Source organism: Phoenix dactylifera, chromosome 2 (assembly GCF_051530095.1).
Source record: "Phoenix dactylifera cultivar Ajwa chromosome 2, Ajwa_hap1_PhDact_Kaust_v1.1, whole genome shotgun sequence".
Classification (NCBI taxonomy): Eukaryota; Viridiplantae; Streptophyta; class Magnoliopsida; order Arecales; family Arecaceae; genus Phoenix; species Phoenix dactylifera.
Window position 1 is genome coordinate 27,375,574 of NC_143191.1, and position 19,233 is coordinate 27,394,806.

The window sequence follows — 19,233 nt, forward strand, 5'->3', positions numbered from 1 at the left end:
GACTCCATGAAAAAAAAAAACAATCCTTTTTTTTTCGCGGCGAGTTGTTTGGGCGTCGGCCGCAAGCACGGCTGAGGGTGCCGCCGGCCGTGGCCCGGCCCCTCTCATGCGGAAGACCTCTTCTTCTTGGCTTCGTGTGAGGAGATAAGAGGAAGGAGGAGGGTTGAGAAGAAGAAAGGGAAGAGAAGAAGTCGAAGAGAATTAAGGGAAAGAGAGGAAAGGAGAGGAGAAAAGAAGAAAAGAGAAGGAGAAGAAGTTGGGAGAATAAAGAGAGGGCTTGGGGAGTGAGAGAGAATGTGTGAGGGTGAGAGAGGGCTTGAGGAGCGAGAGAGAATGTGTGAGGGTGAGAGAGGGCGTTAGAGAGTGAAGGAGATGAAGAGGGAAAGAAAGGAACCGGAGAAGTGGGGAAAGGGAGGAAGAGAAGGTTTTGGAGAAAGAAGAAAAGAAGAAACAGGGAAGAAACAGAGAAGAAAAATAAAAGGAAAAGAAAAGAAAAGGAAAGAGACGAAAAGAAAAAGAAAAGAAAAGAAAAGAAAAGAAAAAGGGAAAATAGAATAAAATGCATAAATAAATAGTGAATAAGTGATAGAGAATTAAGATAAAAATAAATTTTAAAATAGATGAATATAATAACTAAGAGAGAGAGAAATCACTTTGAGGGTGTACCTCTTTTCTTTCTACAAAATTAGTAGTTTCTAGTCAAATTAATCGATCAGACTTGAGATTCATTCAAGCCCAACTCAGGGTTTTAAGTTAGAATTAATTAAAGAACGGTGGATAATTCATTGTTAATCATTTAATAGGTATTGAGCATTCGTTGGCTGAGATTAGAGTTCCAAGAGCGAACCGAGGTAAGTAACCCTGGCACTGATCTTAAAGTTTTCAAATCACTGTTTAATTATAATTATGAAAATGTATTATTATGATTTATTTTTTTATAGCATGGTGGATGAGTCATTTTTGTGATTTCTTTATTATAAAAAGGTTATGATATGTCAAGCTTTGGTTAGAATTTTTCTTATTGGTTTGGTTAGGATTATTCTGTTTTGGGGATCTATGTTGGATTGGGCTTTTGACATCCAATTCACCATAGTTTTGGTAGGAGAATTGAACGTGGTTTTGATGTAAAATTTTATTGGATTTGGTTCTCTTCTCCACTCTTGGCTAACATGAAATTTTTCTTTTTATAACTAAACTAGTAAAGATTTGCACTTTTCTTTTGAGATTAAAAAAAGCTTGCAATGTAAAATGAAATTGTTTGCATTATTGTTTGCAGTAATGGCTCGATTTCTAAGGTCAAGGCATTTGCAGTTACTTGATGTCTTACTTTTTCAAATGAAAATGATGGAGTACATATACTTCAGCATACAATTGCTTACTACTCTTATACTTAGAAATCAATCTAATTTGAGACTAAGATGGAAAATGGATTTAGTTAGTAGGCAGTACATAAGGTCAATGAATTTGGGTAAAATTATATTTGATAGTGACTTAACCTCTGTTGAAAATATACGGATGGATAGAAGAGCCATTCACAAATTATGTCATTTACTAAAAACACAAAGGAGACTCAAATCCTCTAAAAACATAGATGTAGAGGAAATGGTTGCCATATTTTTATATATAATTTCACATGATGTGAAGAATGGGATAATATCCAGATCTAGACATAAACTACAACTAAAGTGACCCTCGGAGTAATCCTGTCTTGAAGCGGGTTCAAAAGATCAACTCTATAGTTAAGAGACAAGTCGCCCATTCTAGCGAGACAATAAGTAGACAATTCCATGATGTTCTCAACTCTGTGCTACGTCTCCATATTGTTACGGAAACCTAAAGCTGTAACGGAGAAATGTACATATGAGAAGTGGAAGTGGTTCAAGGTACTCTTTACCACTACTTTTAGTTGTACCAATTAAATTATACTACTAAACTAAATAAACTATCTTATAAATATAGAACTGCCTCGAAGCACTTGATGGAATATACATAAAGGTCAATGTAGAGGAGGTCGACAAGCCTAGGTATCGAAGCCGCAAGGGTGAGATTGCTACTAATATCCTTGCTGTTTACACTCGAGACATGCAATTCATTTATGTATTGCCTGGGTGGGAGTGATCAGCTACTGATTCTCGAGTGCTTCAAGATGCCATTTCGAGAAGAAATGGCATAAAGATGCCCCAAGGTAAGTAAAAAAATGATAAATAGAATAGCCAAATTCTCATACCAAGTGATGTATTACTTATTTTGAAACTAATTATCCTATTTTACAATATACATGTTACTATTATCTATGTGATGCTGGATACGCAAATGCTGAAGGCTTTTTGGCTCCTTATAGAGGACAAAGATACCATTTGACTGAGTGGAGACAGAGTCAACAACCCACAAATGCTCATGAGTTCTTTAATATGAAGCACTCTCGGGCTAGGAATGTTATAGAGAGATGCTTTGGGTTGCTAAAAGGAAGATGGGCAATTCTAAGGTCTAAGTCATTTTACTCTGTAAAAACCCAATGTAGAATCATAAGTGCTTGTTGTCTTCTTCACAACTTTATCAGAGAAGAAATGCTTATTGACCCAATGGACATCGAGGTTGTTGGGGATGTCACTAGCTCACAAGAGGAAGAAGTTAGTGATAGAATAACCTATGTAGAGACAAGTGATGCTTGGGCTGCTTTCAGGAAGAATTTGGCGAATGATATGTTCGAACAATGGATGAATAATCGAAATGCATAGGCTAATATGTTTAATAAAATTTCTATTTGTACTTGAACAATTTTTTTCTGTTATTTTTGTAATGTCATCATCTATTTTGCTATTGTTTTATCTATTATGTTTGCTATATAATATTCAATAATTTATTTGTCACTTCTTTTATTCAATTAAATATGTACAATTACTTGTGTCTAATGTGTGCAATATATTATTGTTTCTGTCTAATTTTTAGGATGGAAGAATAACTTTTTCAAGAAAATAAAAAAGCAAACTTAAGGGCAGACAGAACTACTTCTTTGAAAAAAAATTTGGACAAAGACTGAAGATGCAAAGCTGGTTGAGTGCCTTATTGAGGTAGTGAATGCTGGTGATTGGAAGGGTGATAATGGCACATTTAGGCCAGGAGTTCACCAGCATTTGGAGAAAATGATGGAGAAAAAGCTTTCTGGTTGTGGACTAAGAGGAACTCCACATATTGAAAATCATGTGAAGTTACTAAAAAAGCAGTACAATGTAGTTGCATAAATGTTAGGACCAAACTGCTCGGAATTTGGGTGGAATGATAGAGAGAAATATGTGGTGGCAGATAAAGATGTTTATGACCTATGGGTGAAGGTGTTGTATAAATATCTACTTTCTAAGTTTGCTTTCAATTTATGCCTTTTCAATATAATTCTTCACTTGTTTGTATCTCTAAAATTGTTTAATAATCTTTGTTTTGTGTTGACAGAGTCATCCCCATGCAGCTGGCCTGAGAAACAAGCCTTTTTCTTATTATGAAGACTTGTTAATTATGTTTGGTAACAATAGAGCAAATGGGGAGGGTGCAGAAGATCCAGGTGATGCTTGTGAATAAATTGAGGAAGAATAAGAAGCCTTAGGTGATACTATGAGTTTGGGAGATGATATGGATGCTGAGGGAGGTTCTTCTAATACAATAGATTCACCACTATCTATTTGCCAACCTACAGGCGTTGGTACTAGTACTAGTACTATCAATTTAATTTTTAGATCTTTTAGAAGTTTGCTAAATTATATAACAATGCCTTTGAGAAAATCATGATCGAGTGCTGTTGAGAAAGCCTTGTCTCCTGAAGAACAGCAAGCAAAGGTAAACATACTCATTTTAACCAACTAAATGCTTCTATTTATGCCTCTTAAGTTTTATGCATGACATCTTCATTCCAAATTTTGGTTATCACTTGAAGCATCTTATAGTGTTCCCTTGAAAAGCATCTTATTATTTTCACTTGAAGAGCATCTTAAGCTCCTTCCTTTTTCTGAGAAAGCATGTTAAGATCTTTATGGAATATTATGTCTCACAACATTGTTAAGGGGTTCCTGTTGTATCATGCTTATCATATATAGGTAATGTTGATGCCTTTTCCAAGCAGATAAATGAAGTTCGAAGGATGATTGGTCCATGGTCGGAAGCACTGCCAGACTTCTGTTCAGATGCTTCAATATCAAGGTACCTCCGGTCAAGAAACTGGAATGCAGAAAAGGCAAGTAAAAGGCTGAAAGAGACTGTGAAATGGAGATTGAAATACAAGCCAGAAGCCATTCGCTGGGTATGGGTAGAGTTCTTTATGTTCTTGAAGAAATGTAGTTTAACACAAGTTGGTTACTGACCAATCAAATTATTTCTGAATTTTAACTCCTCGCAAATCTAAGAAGAGGCTAGATTTATTAAAACATTAAATCAAAAAGACACAATGACCATTTGCCCACATTTGGCAAGAGCGAAACAAAAATTGACAGAACGCAAAGATTAAGTGATCTACCTCCTTCATTTAGTTTATTAGTGTGCCATCATTCAACTGTAAGAAGGAAGAATCTGCATCAAATTTTTATATCTCCAAAGCCCTTATTTTGAAAGAAAGTGCAGATAAGTTGCTATTTATCAACTGCATAGAATTTTTAGAGTCCACTCATTCTTGATATTTTGGTAAAGCCTACATGATTACAAGTTTGTTTGTAGCTTTCTGTTTCCTGATGTAATTTCTTGTTGACTACTAGGAAGATGTTGCCCATGAAGCTGCTACTGGAAAGATTTACCGGGCTGATTACTTTGACAAATATGGAAGATCTGTTCTTGTTATGAGGCCTAGATTTCAGGTGGGAGGGAAATATAAGAGAAAATTGTGAATATTTAATAGATTTCTTCATCATCTGACTCTCAGATTTTTGCATGACATGAAAGCCATATTGTGACTTTTTGCTTTTAATTTTGTATACGTGGTGGTTTTCTCCTTGAAAAAAGAATGAATGAAAAAACAAAGCCGTGTGGGCCACGTTCATTAGCGTTTCATCGTTCGAGTGTTACTTTATAATTGTACCAGTAGGTTGTGGTGATAATTTTCAAAAACAAAAGTTCTGAACTGGTAGACTAAAATTTTTCCTGTATCTTTCATTTTTGGGATTATAGGTCTTGCTCGCATGTTATGTTTCAACAAGAAGGAACATGTCAGAGATAACGACCTTTTATATATTACTGTCTTAGGGATTGGGAACCATTTAGTGAGATTATCAGACTTGTAATTGTTTTCCAGTTCTAGTTTTGTAATTTCAACCTACTTATATTAATTCAAAAGGTTTCACTGTTTTTGTCTTCCCATCTTCTTTTTTTTCTGGTGCTGCAGAAGGAAGGGAAGCTCTCGTCAACTGAGTCTGCAGTGAGAAAGGTAGAGGATGTGGTGAGCAGCATGCTGGCCAAGGGTTTTGTCTTGAGCAAGGATGCCCTCAAGAGAGCCAGGTCCTTTGACGAACGGCACCATTTATGTCCGGCGCCTCAGCTATGGCTTTAGTCCCCTGGAGGATCTTACTGGAATTATTGGGCAATCATCATCCTCTTCTACCTCTACAAGTCAAGCTCCAGAGCTGTACTCGCGTGAAGACTTTCTAGGTATTTTTGAGCACTAAAAGAAAAAATGGCAAGAGGAGGTTCTTCAAAAGATGAGAGAAGAGATTGGCTTTGGACCATAGCATGCAGAACGGGGGGGTAATGGTGATTCTGGTTCTGCTGATCATGCTTCATTATAATTGCTTTTGCCTTAGATGATAGGTCTTTGCATTCCTAGGAGGAATGAAATCTCTGTTATGACATACTTTTTGTACTTTGATTTTGATGGATTTAGGACATGTTGATGCCTATTTTGAATGACATGTTAAAAAACTTTTGCGTAATGTTGAATGCCTTTGCTATTAATGATATTATTATTATTATTATGAGCCAATCAATGTACCAAATGTACCAGGTTATTGAAATGTGATCAGTGACTAAATTTGGTTACTGAATTGTTTACCAAGTATTGTGACGAGCAGCCATAAATTTAGTGACAGAATTTTGGTTACTAAAAATTGATTCTGCTCAGTGAGTTGTGACAAATTAGTGACGGTAACCTTGTCACTAGATCAGTGACGAAATTAATAATAAATTTAGTGACAAAATTTGTGACCATGTCTGTGACGACTAAATTTGTCACTGAAGGTTGTGACAGATCAGTGACCAAATTTGTGACCAAATTCTGTGACAAAATCAATGACCAAGTTACCTTCGTCACTAACTCAATGACTGGTTAGTGACGGAAAATACATAATTTCTTAAATATTTAATTTTTGGATTTGTAATGGTTTAGTGACGGTGATTCTGTCACGAAGTTTAGTGACGGGAATCGCCGCCGTCACTGAGAATTTAGTGACGCGTGTTTTTGTAACCAATTCAGTGATGGGAGCTCTGGTCACAAATTCCGTATTAGTGACCGGAAACATGGTATAGTGACGGGAATTTCCGTCACTATACGCGTGTTTTCTGGTAGTGAGAAGAAAGGAGGCTTACTAAGTAAAAAGAGAAAGCACAATGATACTATCATAGAGAACTTGGTCACTGAGATTGGAAGGATAAGCAGTGCATGTGAAGGGAGTAGGGAAGACTTCAAGAGAATTGCAAACTTTTTTGAGAAAAAGGGGCAAAGTGATGAGAGGCGTATGGCTCTGTTTGAGGAGATTATGAAGATTGAAGATTTCAGTGAGGATGATATGTTGATTGCTGGCGAGGTCATTAGCAAAGATAAGTCCAAAATTGACTTCTTTTTTACCCTACCTCAATAATTCAAGAGAAGATATGTGCTAAAGCAGTTAGAGGGCGATGCATATAGACCCTCATTTGACTTTGATCCAGTGTGATGCTACCTAGACCTCCTCACAGCTATAGTTGGTGGTGGTTCCTCTCATTTGACTTTCATGTTTAATTTTGCCTAGTGTAAATCTTATGGTTTGTTTATTATGGACATTTGTAGTGAAAAGAATACTTTAGATGTTTGTGGATTTGGTGGAGTTTTGATGTTTATGGCTTTTTAATAATTCAGGTGTTACAATTCTTAGTGTTATCCTATTTTATTCATGTGTTGGCCAGATAGACATTATACATATAGATAATATCCAATAAAACTAGTATAACGAATTTTTCACAATTATTCACATAGACATTTTATTCATGTGAAACCTGGACCAGCTAGATGAGCATATAACTTCTATCTTGAAAAGATCTTGAATTCCTTCCCCTTGAATAGTTCTTAATGACTACAAATTTTTTGAATGGGACCCGAACCATAAAACTAAATTCTTTGGCAATTGGGCCGAGTCATGGTAGCCTTAATAGAATAATAAAAACATGTTGGATGTTGTAACAATTTAACTATAATTCAATTTGTTCAAACTTGACGTCATAAAGAGTATTGTTGATAGAATGAGAATATGGTCTGATTTTCTTATGATAAGGGCTACTAAAAATAGAATATATGACAAAATTATGGAGCTATTATAGAAATTAGCATATTGACTTACATTTTTGATTCATGAGAATTAAAAATACATAAAAAAAATCATCTAAGATATATCAGGGGTATTTGCTGTATTATGTGGTTGGTGATCTTGGATTTCCGTACCATACCAAACAAGTTACTCATGGATACCCGAAGATTTTTAATCACTGGACTATGGCTTACCAAATACATTAATCTTAGATCACTAGAGATCAAATCACCTGAGCATTCGGATGACCGGGGATCTTAAATCATCGTGGTGATCCTGTTGGGGTTACCAAACGCCCCCATACGCACGTTGCCTCGTATTGACAAAAGAAAGGCGAGTTTTAGAGGCTTGTCACCTATCCATTCATCCTCCAGGAATCTGACATCCAAAGCGTCTCCTAACTCGAACTCCACACAAATCCAGAATGCATTGAGATTTTTGCTGATGTCTTTCCAAATTGGGGCGATCATATGTGTTTTGTAGACCTCTAATGGCTGGCTTTTTCTTTGAGTAATATGTTAAGTTTCTTCAAATTAATTTGCCCTGGGATAAGTATTTCCCGGTGCTTCTACGACGCTTTGATTAGCGTCGCCGGAACTTTAGCCGACACTTATAAACGTCGGTAAAGATTGTAAAAAGCGCCGAAAAAGATGAGTTTTCCTTTAGTGGGCCTATTTGGAGAGCAATGTCATGTTCAGTTCCTCAAGATTTTTGACACCCAGATTACCCTTTTCCTTAGCCTTACAGACATTCGCCCAGTCGACCAAACAGTTTGCACCAGATATTTGATCCGATTCCCTGCAGAACTTGGTAACTTGTACACAGCCATGTGGTACGAAGGTAAGGCTGTTAACATGGCATCAAGCAAATGTAAATGCAAAAGAACTAGGCTGGGCAGACCTTCAAGGATCACAGAAGAAGGCTCAAAGTAATTTGTCACATAATGGAACATGATTTAGTAGTCCAAAAGGAATTTCATCTCATTTTCAAAAACAGTCTATAACTGTAAGTAATTTCTAAGAACTGAAATTAGTTTGGTAGTGATTTGGCTAGTCCGGTTGCACTATCCTATATATATATATATATATATATATATATATATATATATATATATATATATATATATATATATATATATATATATATATATATATATATATATATATATATATATATATATATATATATATATATATATATATATATATATTTATATATTTATATATATATATATATATACCTACGTCGGAATTGGCATGTAACACAAGAGTGAAGTCAGTTTGCATGGTTTAATTGGTGATGATTGAGACCTTTGAGGCATTGATAGGATAACAGGACCCGTGGCATGATTCCATACAGAAGTTCCATATAAATCACTTGTTTATACTTTTTTATATTTCATATCTTTTTTTATTATCAGCAAATGACCATATATGATGTACACCAAAAGAAAGGGTTAGAAATTCAAGATTAAAGATCAAATTAAAGAAAAATAATATTAAAAAATTTAAACAAGCTGAAAATGAATCAAAAATTTTATATAAAAATAAAGTAAATATAGGATAACATATAAATGAAATAAGAAAATATTCTATGGATGAATGTGACCATATCAAGTATCTATAGTTACTAATCATCATTTACATATGTTGCATCAGGTCAATATAAAATTTAGATATGCAGCTATAAGGAATGATGTATGCCTTGTTCAAATGACAATGAATTGATAGAGCAATGATATATGATATATATATATATATATATATATATATATATATATATATATATATATATATATATATATATATATATATATATATATATATATCTTCTTTCCGATTTATATGAAAATAGCATTTTGCATGTTGCATGCATACGTATGAACAAAATAAAAAGAGGGAAAGTAGGGAGAGAGATTATTTGAGAGAGAGACTTCATGTGCATGAGATTTTTTTTGGCAATACATTAGAATTACTTTTGAGAGATGCGCCGTGTTCAAGTGAGGGGTTTAGTGCAGGTTATTTGAGTGAGAGAAAAAGAGCATATTTATGGACTGTGTGTAGGGATTCGAGGGGCTTTGCATTTTGGAGTCCACATGATGCAGGAGCACCACCCTCATTCTAATGGCGTGGGACATTGGGTGAGGGGTGAAAAGAATTTGAGTCCAAGAACAGTTGAGTCCAAGCTGAAATTAGATTGAGTCCCTGCAATAAGTGATTTGATTCACAATGGGTTAGCCTCTTCAGTGTCAATTAGATTGAGTCCAAGGCGTGAATGGGTCCATGGCTAATTAAAAGTGGTCACATGTCAAAATAAAGAGAAGTTCAACCATGAAGACCTCTCACATGTGGAAGAAATTCAGAGTTCAGATCCAGTTGAAATCCATGACAGATTGAACATCTTATGGTATTTTGAAAATTTTGAGAGCTACAGAAGTCTGATTAAGTTGATTCAAATTTTGTTGGAAAGTATACATCCGTAGCTTTCCAATGACTATAAGAACATGAAATTTGGAGATCAGATGACATTTGAGAAGTCTCCCGAACTTCATGCTGATGTTGGTACCCGAGAAGGAGTAATTCCACCTAGATAAATATTCATGGCATGCGGCTGAATTCCTTTTGATGGGTTTCAATCCACACGCCATAGATATGGATCTTAGGTGTCTAGGCTTAGGTGTCAAGGCCTTTGATTGGTCAACTAGAAAATTTAAATTTTGAATTGAGTCCATATGTAATTAGGAGTCCAATTTAAAATTCTGTGTAGTCCTTATCTTTATCCTTTGCCAACCTTTCCTTCTATATAAAAGAGGGTATGATGAATGAAGTTAGTTTTGGATTTCGAAATTTTTCCTTGTGATCATGAGGAGAGGCAAGTCCCTTGCTTGGTGCGATGCCAAGAGGCTCAAGGAAGAGGTGGGACGCCTCCCCTTCATGCCTTCCAAGTTTGAATTAGTTTGGATGAGATTTCTAAAACTAATTCATCCTTATCCACTCTCTCTCTTCCTTGTTTCATGCCTTGTTCCCTTAGGTGTGCCTCCTTGTGTGCCACATCAGCCTCCCCAGCCGTATTCCTCATGCCACAAACCCTTCCCACGTCCTCCCTTGAGTCCTAATCCCAATAGGACTCCAAATAACCCAAGCCGGCCAACCCATTAGGTGCAAACCAATTTCAGCCGCCCACTCAATTGGGTGCCCAATTCTAGTCACTTGGTTGAATCCCACGAACCCAATCTCACCCATCCAGCAACCCATCTTCTTCCTCCTTCCTTCCACCACAAAGAACCCTAGCCTCCATTGCCATTGCTTTGAAAAAAAAAAGAAGAAAGATTTAGCCATCCTCAAAGAAGAAAAAAAATCTGCAGCCCACCCCGATTGCGTCCCCACATAACCTATAATTTATTCTCCTTTTCTTTTGGCATCAGAATTCTTAAATTCTAGCTACCAACCTTATTTTAGTAGTAACTCATATATGATATGTACAATACATAAGATATAATTTTTTTCTCCTTATCCAACTCTTCTTAAAATACAATATTGCAAAATAATAAATTATAATAAATAAAAAAATTTAATAGTCAAATTTCTATTTCATATTGAATAATAAATTTTAATAATGACCAAGCAAAAAGTTTCGTCATTAATACCGATCCTACACATTGCAAAGTGTACGATTTTTTCACCCTTTTTGATTATTTTTAAAGTGCAATATGAAAATATAACAAATTGTAACAAATAAAATATTTCAATAGTCAAACTTTTATTACATATTAAGCAATAAATTTTATTAATATTCGAGTTTGTAATATCATCATCATTAATATATGTTACATATTAAGTAATAAACTTTAATAATAGTGGAGCACGTTAATAGCAACGGTATTAATATTAACATTCATATGGCACATGAAAAACTCCATACAAATAGTCTCTCTATTACACACATGCGCGTGCGCGCGTATATACATACATAAATATATCTCAATTTCTAAGATCCTTTATGATCTATATTTTTGCATCGCACAAAATTGTACAGGATAGCCGTTACGTTATCTGTCTCGAAAATGGATGGCTATTTCTTATCTTGAGAATAGAGAGTGTTGCGTTGAAGTACCAAATATGGTGGCTTGTTGCAGTAAGCAACTAACTATCCGTTTCCTAAGTGGGTGATATGGTGGCTACCTTAATATGTACAACCTTTTGTAGTACAAAATACGCGCCATAGAAGATTCTAAAAAAATAAATTATATTTGCACACCTCAAATTTAATGAAGTTTTCTCAATTCTCTTTAGTATCTTGGGTGATTTAGTAAAATTAAAAAAACTATATTGAAAGATATTGAACATGATACTTATTTATTATAATATTATATTAGATCATAAAAGAATATGAGAAAATATCAGGTGATACAATTTTTATTATATTGCCCAATACCTTGGAAAAAAGATATACTACGGGGTTGTCATGCACAAGAACGGTTATCCTGCGATGCGGCATAAAAAGATTGGTGCAGCTCACTGGATTTATTGCCACACACAGAAACTAGTTAATTATTGAATTACCAAATGAGTATATATAGACCCAATAAACTAACCATATGCACATCATGAGCACCCTGTAATATTAATCATCTCAAAACATACTAGTTTGTGTTAACTAAGATTTTGAAATAATATATCAGTGGGTGATCAACACAAACACAAACCACTTCTTTCTATCTCATTCCCGTTCTGATTTCGGAAGGAAATGCAAATCCCCTAATCGTCCAAAATCCGATTCTTACTCTCTCTCAGTATTCAAATTCTATTTTGATTCCAATTCCGATTACAATCAGAAATCTAACGTATTGAGGGATATGGCATTCCGATTTTGATTTCAGTTTCAGTCATGGACAAGCACACCCTAAATTCTATCAGCATTTCTTTCTTATAACTTATGATAAGTGTGCACATAAAAATTATACTATAGACAAACATAAAAATTATAATAGTCATCGTTGGCTGTCTCACGGAGCTATATGAGGCTTCCAGGTTACAGACCCAGGCTCAACAAAACATATCTGAGGTCACGTGCTTTCAGCCCAAGTGTAGTCCAATTAAAAGATTACTTGGCGATCTTGGCTCAAATCAACACCATATGTGAGTACCCCCAACGAGCACCAAATCAGATTATGTAAGTGCAATAAATGGAACATGGTGATTTGGATCAAACTATCTGGTTTGTGTTCATTCTTTTTTTTTTTTTGGTACAACGGCGCCTCACACACAACGGATGTTGGTGCAGCAAATAAGATCAGAAAGGATAAGGAAATATAAGGACAACGAAACCAATGTATGGTTATCTCAAATAAAGTCTTCGGAATATTGAGTCGTAAAGGATGCCACCCAATCAGCTGCATTGTTTGCCTCTCTGTAGGCATGAGTGACCTAATGAGAGGTGCACTCACCCAAAAGTTGTTGAATGTCGTGAATCACTCGCATCCCATCTGAAGTACACGAATTGAGATGGTTGAATGCTGCATGAACTATGCAATGTCTCAATTTGATTGGTTTGATTAATTGCCATTTTAATACTACTCGAGATATCTTGAATCAGATGATCCGTGATACTTGGACAAGGGAAGCTAATAGTTAATGGCTGCATTTTTCGATCAAGATTCCAGTTCAACGACAACGTTCGGAGTTATCCCGGTGCTTATCTTAAGAGAAAACATTTCAATAAATCCCTGTTTTGCTCCTGCTGCTGCTGCAAACCACCAAAAACATGAACGACTCCAAGTTGGAAGCAGCAGTCAAAAGGAAACTCCAGTACTCCACCTTTTCTTCTGGAAAGGAGTTGCTGGAAGCCTCCTCCGGGGTTTCTGGGCAGCAACTCACCTTTATAGAATTATATTCAATGCAATGTAATGTTGATCGTGTGAAAAAAAATGAATGAATGAAATGGAAAAGATGAAGTGATAGAGGAGGACCTCTCTCTCTCTAGGGGGCAAAAGGAACAATGTATAGGAGAAGAAAAGCTGATAAAAATGTTGATAACTATATGTAATGAGAAACCAAGATATGAAAACCTTTATAGAATTCTTTCTCAAAAAATAAAAACCATTATATAATAATTAAAAACTACATGAAGATATTTTACTTATTGAGAGAAGTAGATAATACAAGAAATGGTTCAATAAATCACTTTTAACAGCCAAATTTATAAAAAAATATAAAATATATAAATAAATTTATTTTATTTTATCGGCTTAAGTTTTTGAAACAAATGGTGATTTTAACAAAATTCAATAAAATAGAATAAATCTGCCTTATGCTAACTTAAGCTTTGTCATATATCAGTAGAAACTCGCTCCCAATCTCTACTTTTTTTTTTCTTTCATTTTTTTTATAATTTAATTAGTTGGATGTTCTTTAGGATCAAAAGAAATAGACATGTGGATGATGGTGTGTATATGTGTGATGGTGCCTTATTTTTTTTCGCTAAACTGCTCATATCTAATATCACATGATGTGGCCCTAATTGGAGATAATAGCCAACCTAGCTAAGGTCCCACCCATATGCGAAGCTACAGCTGCAGCATGGCACGCACGCACCCTGTTTCTTGTGGGGCCCAAAAAGCCACAGACCAATAAAAAGAGATGATTTGCTCATAGGAAGATCTCCCCGGACACTCGCGCAGCCAAGGCTTTCAGCGGCACTCATGTCATCCACGTCCAAAGCCAGTACGTGGGCCCGAATACCACCACCCCATGTGAGATGTGACCACTTTGTAACCTACCCTCATGCCATCTAACTTTTCCTTTCGCACCTGCTGATCCTTTTTTTGGGATTTGGCTGGGTGAGTGATGAATCTTAACTGAATCCCGGCTTTGAAATGTATTGGGAACCAACATAAATCCTTTGTATCCAAATATGTAACTCTTTACGCCGGTACTCTCTCTTTTGGATCGTGCTGATCTTAGCTTATCAGAGGGTTGTTATTGGATTGGCAGTCAATTGTAAAAGTTTTAATCAATTTCAATTACTTGTAGAGCCACCACTTTCACACTTGAGGTGGCAACCCAATGATCCCTTTACCCTTAAGTTCTTATTTATTTGGCGATCTTTCTATAAGATCTTAGTCCATCCCCTCGACGTTAACATGTCTCTTGGCACTAGTTTCTTCACATGAAAATAAGATCCTAATCACGACCTCTTGATTCATCCATTATTGGCATAATTTTAAAAATTATATAACAACCTGCATCACTTATAATATTTATTTTATTAGCGTGATTCTATATCAATATACATTTTTTTTTTGTTAACATGATCATGTTAAATAATTTTAGAGATCACGTAATAACTTATATCAATCAGCTATATTTTTTATTATTGGTACGATCCTATATCAGTTTATATTTTTTTTATGTATAAAATCTGTATATGAATATATATAACCCTTATAATATACCAAATATAATTATTTTTTTTATAAATATTTTAACATCCACCGAGCATTATTATGATTCCTTAGAACTATATGAAGTTATAACCCAAAACGACGATTATGTTCTAATCATGATCCCCCATCCTTTTTGGTAATTGTAAAATAGCAAAAACTATATAGCCACAAGTTCATACCGGAATTAATCTCAATTTTTTGATTGATTAGTGAAAAGGATGTTCAAAAGTAAGGCACTTTGAATAAACAATACATACATGCATATGTATATGTATATACATAGTACATAGTTATGTTTGTATGTATTTATGTATATTAGGCTTGTAGGTGAAGTTGATGAGATGGGTGCATGGAGGCCCTTCGTTTTAATGAAGGGAATCAATATCGGCACAATTATACAAACACATGTAGATATTATCCACATGAAGTCGTTCAAAATCCCAACACCTTCATAAAAGAGTTGCAATTTTTTAATTTAGCATTACGTGAAAAACATTCTTTCTTTCTTTGTTTTTTTTCTTTTTTTAGAAACTGCATAAACTTTAACGAGTCTCAAGCGATGGTGTTTTTTTCCACCACCTCCTCGCCGATATTTCCCAACTCCGTGATAACTTAAGAAACAAATAACATCACACAGAAGAGCAACTCGAGTGCACACACACCCTCCATTGATCTCGACAACGGAGGGCTTATGATCAGTGGAGTCCCGTTCTAGCCACAGGCCGGGAGCGGTGTGCCGCAGAGGCAGTCGTTGCCGGCGAAGGAGGTGGCCTCGAGGTGGTCGAAATTGGAGCCGTTGGGGATGGGCCCACATAGGTGGTTGTGGCTCAGGTCCAGGTGACCGATGTACGCCGCTGATGACAGCGTCCTCGGCACGTGACCCCGGAGGCGGTTGTACGAGATGTCTAGGACCATGAAGTAGGACCGGGGTGTGAACGCGTCCGGTATCTCTCCCTCGAGCGCGTTCCGGCTCAGGTTCAACATCCCCAAACCCCGGCTCCCGATGATCGCCGCAGGAATCCGCCCGGAGATCCGGTTGCCGTCCAGGTACAGCGAGGATAGCACCGGCATCGACCCCAGGGCCGCCGGGACCTCGCCGGATATCTGGTTGCCGGCGAGGTCCAGGTCGGCGAGGCGGGCCATGGAGTCGATCGAAGCCGGGATTGGGCCGGAGATCTTGTTGCGGGCGAGGAGGGCGCGGCTGAGCATGCGGAGACCGCCGAAGTTGGAAGGGATCTGACCGGAGAGAAGGTTGTTGCTGAGATCGAGGTGCATCAGAGAGGAGAGAGAGGGGAGGGAACCGGGGATCGAGCCGGAGAGCTTGTTGTCGGCGACGTTGAGGACGGTGAGGCGGGAGAGGCGGCCGATGTCGGCGGGGAGGGGACCGGAGAGGCGGTTGCCGGTGAGGTCGAGGATGCGGAGGAGGGGGAGGGAGGTGATGCAGGGGGGGATGGGGCCGGAGATCCGCTTCCAGTCGGCGACGACGAGGGTGGTAAGGCGGTCGAGGCGGCAGATCTCGGGGGAGATGCGTCCGGACATGATGCCGCCGGAGCGGCCGGCACGGACGAGGATGGGGTCCTCGGACTCGCCACGGAGGGTGATGTCGGCGACGCGGCCGGTGGCGGGGTCGCAGCTGACGCCATACCAGCGGGAGCAGCAATCGTGCCCGGTCCAGGAGGAGAATATCCCAAGGTAGGGTTCGGAGAGGGCGGAGCGGAAAGCCAAGAGGGCGGCGCGGTCCGACGCCGGGCAGGCCGCGGTGGCGGAGACGAGGACGGAAACAGAGAGGAAGATGAGAGAGAAAGAAGGAGCCATTTGGAGGTGAGTACTTCCTCTTTCTTGCGCTCTCTCACTCTACAAGCTGGGCGATTGTGTCAGTGTGAGGACGCTTTAAATGCTTTTCTGTGACGATTTTGCCCTTAAATTGGAAGCTGCTGTTGTGGGTTCTGTTTGCAATTTACATGAGAGCTGAGGGTAGATGGGAAGGAGAGGGAGGGGAACCGCGGGAACAAAGCATGGAAGTAGACACGTGGTGAACGAGGGTGTCGTTATCCCACTCGGCAGAATCTGATGAAATTTTACAGCTTGCAAGGGACGGGAATTTATTTGTTATTTACTTTAAAAATCAAAACAAAAGAAGTCGAAAACAGGGTGGAAATACGGGAGGAGAAGGTGAAACTAACGTAATAAATGGGCTTAAATGTTGCCATCGGCGGCAGCAGCCACTGGTCTAGTCTCTGGCCAGGACCTTTTTTTTTTTTTTTTATCTTCTTTCCTGCATTAAACGCGGCACTTGCCCTTCGATCTACGAACTTCGGATCGCAAATGGGCATTGTCCGCAAGGGTAAAGGAAACAAATAATTGAAGAAGAAATTATTCAGAGTGAAGGATTTTAGGAACGAGATTGTCTGAGTTGTTGCATCCTGATGGCATTTATTAACCATTTATGGAGTGGAATTAATGTATACTCCCTGAGTGGTTTCCGAAGAATGGAAGCCTCCAAAGTCCAAGGAACTCTCTTTATCTCTCACTCAATCCCATGAATCTTATGAGATTTTTTTTTCTCTTCTAAATTGTCACTAACAATTATTATTTGATGACCATTTCTGAAATCGGATTTAACATGCCAAACTTCGAAAATTTTGTTTATATATAATTTTATTTATTATGAATATCATTTTTTGCGTGATATATTAAATAACAGTTCATATGATCAATAATCGGTATTGTTAGTACTTAAAATTGACACTGTGCAGTAATAACAATTATATCTAAGTTATGAAACATACTCATAACAATGAGAGGATGGTTCAAAACATTTACAATGTCATTTTGTAGATTTATTTTAGTTTTACAAAGTAAAATAGAGCAAAAATGTTTATAATTCTATTATTTAGAGCTAAAAAAGAAACTCTAGTTTTTTCAATATTGCAAGCAAGTATGTAATAATTAGCATGGTAGTATTATACCATTGTGATTGTGAATAGTGCTTGACGTATCTCGAGCCGACCAAAGCTCATATAAAAGGATGGCCAACCAAAGCTCTCTACGAAGCTTTTGAATTGCCAACCAAGGTCCGCCACGTGACAAGCTTAAAAGCATGATGGTGGCTTTTCAAATTTCAAAACCCCCACAACTGGCAACACCTTGGCCATGACCCTAAGCAATTTTCGAAACTGCACCAATGAGACGTACGGAGCTGATACGTGTGCAAAACGCTCGAGCCTAATTCTCGTAACATGTGAAGACCTGCTAATCATAGCCATTCCATGTGCCCAAATTTATGGGCGATAGATACTAGCCTTCGCCTACATAATTCACTCTTAGGAAAACCTTTTAAGTAAGCAGTTTGCTATCCTGACAGACCATTACGCTGCCACTCCTGGAGAACCTCTTCTATTCCCTAAACACTAACTTGACATCGGAGAATTCTCTACGAACACTCTTCGGTTCATTTTTATTGTTTTAGGTTGGAGGTCGGTCATAAACGAAACCCCTAACGCTCTCATTGATTTCGAAGCAGCGCCGAACGTTCTCAACCGGCTGTCATCCAATATCGTAATCATAATTTGTTTGTTCAGATTTGCATCGACAGTTCTACAAAGTCTACACTTCCACGTTATCTTTTCCACTATTAAAATTTGAAATGCAAGACAAATTAATTCAAGGTAGTCTAAATTTGAGTTAAGATATATAAGATAATATGAAGAGCTTTAGTTGTTGAGAATCATGAAGCATCCATTCCCTACGAAAAAAAGAAAGGTATCCATTCTCTAATGCTGTCCAATGTTTTTTCAGCTACTCACCTTAGACTACTCAAGTCAAAGAGATTTCCACCGGGAAACAAATTGAGTGCAGTCGAGAGAGAGTAAGAACATTGGCGGATGGCTTCAAGTCGAGTCCACAAGGGTAAAGATTAAGTTTAATCAAAGATACAGGGCGACCAAGGTGGAGACGGCACAGACCAAACTCCCCGTGGAGATCATGTGCGATCCAACTAAGGGATCCACGCGGCAAGATCTGAGCGGTGCGTAGGACGACATCTAGGAGGTGGCGTGGAGCAGGAGAACATGGGCCGTGTAATTGGGACTGGAAACACTGGCCCACAACCCATGTGATGATCGAATTCCGAACCTCTAATTAATATGGGACAGAGGCTAATTGGACCTCGGTCCTTTGCCGTGTGCCCCTGTCCATTTACAGGGAAACTATAAAATGAAACAGATCTAATGGAGACAAGAAATATTGTTATTTTGGACA

General features: G+C 37.6%; 1 protein-coding gene across 1 annotated transcript; it reads right to left on the reverse strand.

Moving 5' to 3' along the window:
* Positions 1-15,421: 15,421 nt before the first annotated feature.
* LOC120105157 (Leucine-rich repeat (LRR) family protein) lies at positions 15,422-16,860 on the reverse strand. Its single transcript, XM_039117375.3, has one exon. The coding sequence runs from the start codon at positions 16,786-16,788 to the stop codon at positions 15,685-15,687; it is 1,104 nt and encodes a 367-aa protein (XP_038973303.2). The 5' UTR covers positions 16,789-16,860; the 3' UTR covers positions 15,422-15,684.
* Positions 16,861-19,233: the final 2,373 nt, after the last annotated feature.

What these genes read in the sequence shown, in the direction of transcription:
- LOC120105157 (XM_039117375.3), bottom strand. Translation starts at nt 16,788, where the DNA reads ATGGCTCCTTCTTTCTCTCTCATCTTCCTCTCTGTTTCCGTCCTCGTC.